The 2,436-nt window shown below is 39.3% G+C and overlaps 1 protein-coding gene across 1 annotated transcript; it reads left to right on the top strand.

Moving 5' to 3' along the window:
* The first annotated feature begins 383 nt into the window (after window positions 1-383).
* On the top strand, window positions 384-1,044 carry LOC111467503 (cyclin-dependent protein kinase inhibitor SMR1-like). The gene has a single exon (XM_023112429.1). It carries the CDS (start codon window positions 444-446, stop codon window positions 846-848), a length of 405 nt encoding a protein of 134 aa, XP_022968197.1. The 5' UTR covers window positions 384-443; the 3' UTR covers window positions 849-1,044.
* Window positions 1,045-2,436: the final 1,392 nt, after the last annotated feature.

The following is a 2,436-nucleotide window of genomic DNA, read 5'->3' as shown; positions in this document are numbered from 1 at the left end:
TCCTTACAGCATGTTCTTTCCCACTCACGTGAATCCCAGAGAATTTTTTTAGGAAATCACCCAAATAACCGAAAATGAAGATGCAGGTTATAGGCTAGACAGTAACTTTTAAGTCATTTAAATTTCTTTTTAATCATACTATCCCGGATTCCAGACTGATCTCGATTCATTCATAAAAGTGAATTCCCTCCCTCTCAAGCATGTGGTAATTAATCGGATTGCAATAAGCTTTTTATGTTTTACATTCCAACTTCCATCTCCATCATAAGATTCTTTTCCCCTTAGTTTGTGGGAATAAAGAGAACTCTCTCTCTCTCTGTGGATTATCTTCTAATGCACGCCTTCTTAATCTCTCCCATTTTGGTACCCACATAAATACCCACTCCCCTCACCCCCAAACAAACATTATTCCCCATTTTTGCACCGCCTCGAACCTCTCAGAAATGTCCACAGGCCTCGATCTCCGACGCACTTTCCTGGAAACCGTCCGCCGTCCGGACCTCAACCTTCCAATTCCACGCCCGTCCTCATCAGCGCCCGATCACAGCGACACAATTCAGAAACAGAGTATCGACACCACCGCCACCGCCTCCTCCGCCGCCGCCGAAGAAGAAGAATTATGCTGCCGCACGCCGACTTCCGCAGAGAACAAAATTCCGGCGTTACTGCAATGTCCGCCAGCGCCGCGGAAACGGAAGAGACCTCCGAGTTGTAGAAGAAGACTAATGGAGCTTGAATTCGTGCAGATCGTGAATAGAGAAGATATCGAACCGTATTTAAATTCGAGTTTCGAACACGAAGACAGAGTTCGAAAATCCGCTAAACGAAGCTTCTGCGAATGTAAATGATTAAATTAATCGATTATTTCTTCAATCGCCATTGTTAACAAGCCTTTTCTTCTTCTTCTTCTTCTTCTTCTTCTTCTTCTAATTCTTCTCTTGAGAATATTAATCACACGATTAATGTATGTATACAAACGATTTTCCGTTCAGATCCAACTCCGAATTCGTTCCAACTGATTCTTAATTCGTTGTGTTTTTTGAATCTCTCTTGACTTTCTTGGATGCGATTGATAAATTGAATTCGTTCCAAATTCTGGTTGTTTCGTAATTTCGATGAGATACTGTGTGATCTGTCCTCAAGTTTTGACAATTTTCGTGTTGAGTGATTGACACGACTTTGGGATTGATAAACTCCCGTTGTTTGTTTTCCTCTTTTTATTTATTTATTTATTTAAATATTTGCGATGAGAGAGAAAAAAGAGTACACTATTTGTCTGCATGTAACTGAGTCTGATGGACTAAGAATGAAGTAACGAACCAATTTCCGAGGCCAAGTGTCATGCTTCTTTACTTGATACCTAATACTTTAGATATTTGTAGGAGTATCAAACAGCTTCGATATTCTTCTATGACATAACTCATATGCGTGATCGAGTTTAGATGCTTTAGGAGTTCACTCGACATAAAATTATTCCAAATAAACAGGGTGAACTTTTGGAGTTTATGTGAGCTGAGTTATCAAAAAAATAAGGTGTATTTTGTTGGTATATTTTTGTAACGGTTTAAGTTCATCTGTAACAGATATTGTCCGTTTTATCCCATTATGTACCGGTGTTAGTCTCACAATTTTAAAACGTAGGATCTTACGATCTACTCCGTTGAGGGCCCAGCATCCTCGCTGACACACTGCTCGGTTTCCACACGCCTATAAAGAATGCTTCGTTCTCCTCTCCAACTGAAATGGGATCCAACGTTCCACCCCCCTGTCGGTCCAGTGTTCTCGCTGGAACACCGCTCGGTGTCTGGCTCTAATACCATTTGTAACAACCCAAGTCCACCGTTAGCAGATATAGTATGCTTTGACTCGTTACGTACCGTCGTCAGTCTCACGATTTTAAAACGTGAGATCTTACAATCTACCTCATTGAGAGCCCAGTATCCTCACGGACACACTGCTTGGTTTCCACACGCCTATAAAAAATGTTTTGTTCTCCTCTCCAACTGATATGAGATCTCACAATACACTATCCTTAGAGTTCAATGTTCTCACTGGCATACCGCTCGGTATCTAGCTCTATTACCATTCATCACAATCCAAGTTCACCGTTAGCAGATATTGTCCACTTTGGTTCATTACATACTATCGTCAGTCTCACGATTCTAAAATACATATGTCAGTGAGAGGTTTTCATACATTAATAAGAAATGTTTCATTCTTCTGTCCAACAAACTGATTTGATAATATAATAATTTATTTATGTGGTTTAAAAAAATAGTATTAATTATTACAAATGGTTACTCTAGAAAAAGTAATTTATTATTAATTTTTTACATATAATAATTTAATATTTTATTTTTCACAGCTCTTGGATAGTGAGATCCCATCCAGAGAATCCGGTAGAATAGAAGGTTTGGAGGGACAGTAAAAAAGAGA

The sequence above is a fragment of the Cucurbita maxima genome, unplaced genomic scaffold, assembly GCF_002738345.1.
Source record: "Cucurbita maxima cultivar Rimu unplaced genomic scaffold, Cmax_1.0 Cma_Scf00034, whole genome shotgun sequence".
Classification (NCBI taxonomy): Eukaryota; Viridiplantae; Streptophyta; class Magnoliopsida; order Cucurbitales; family Cucurbitaceae; genus Cucurbita; species Cucurbita maxima.
The sequence above is the reverse complement of the archived record's forward strand: the minus strand, read 5'-3'. Positions and strand labels throughout refer to the sequence as shown.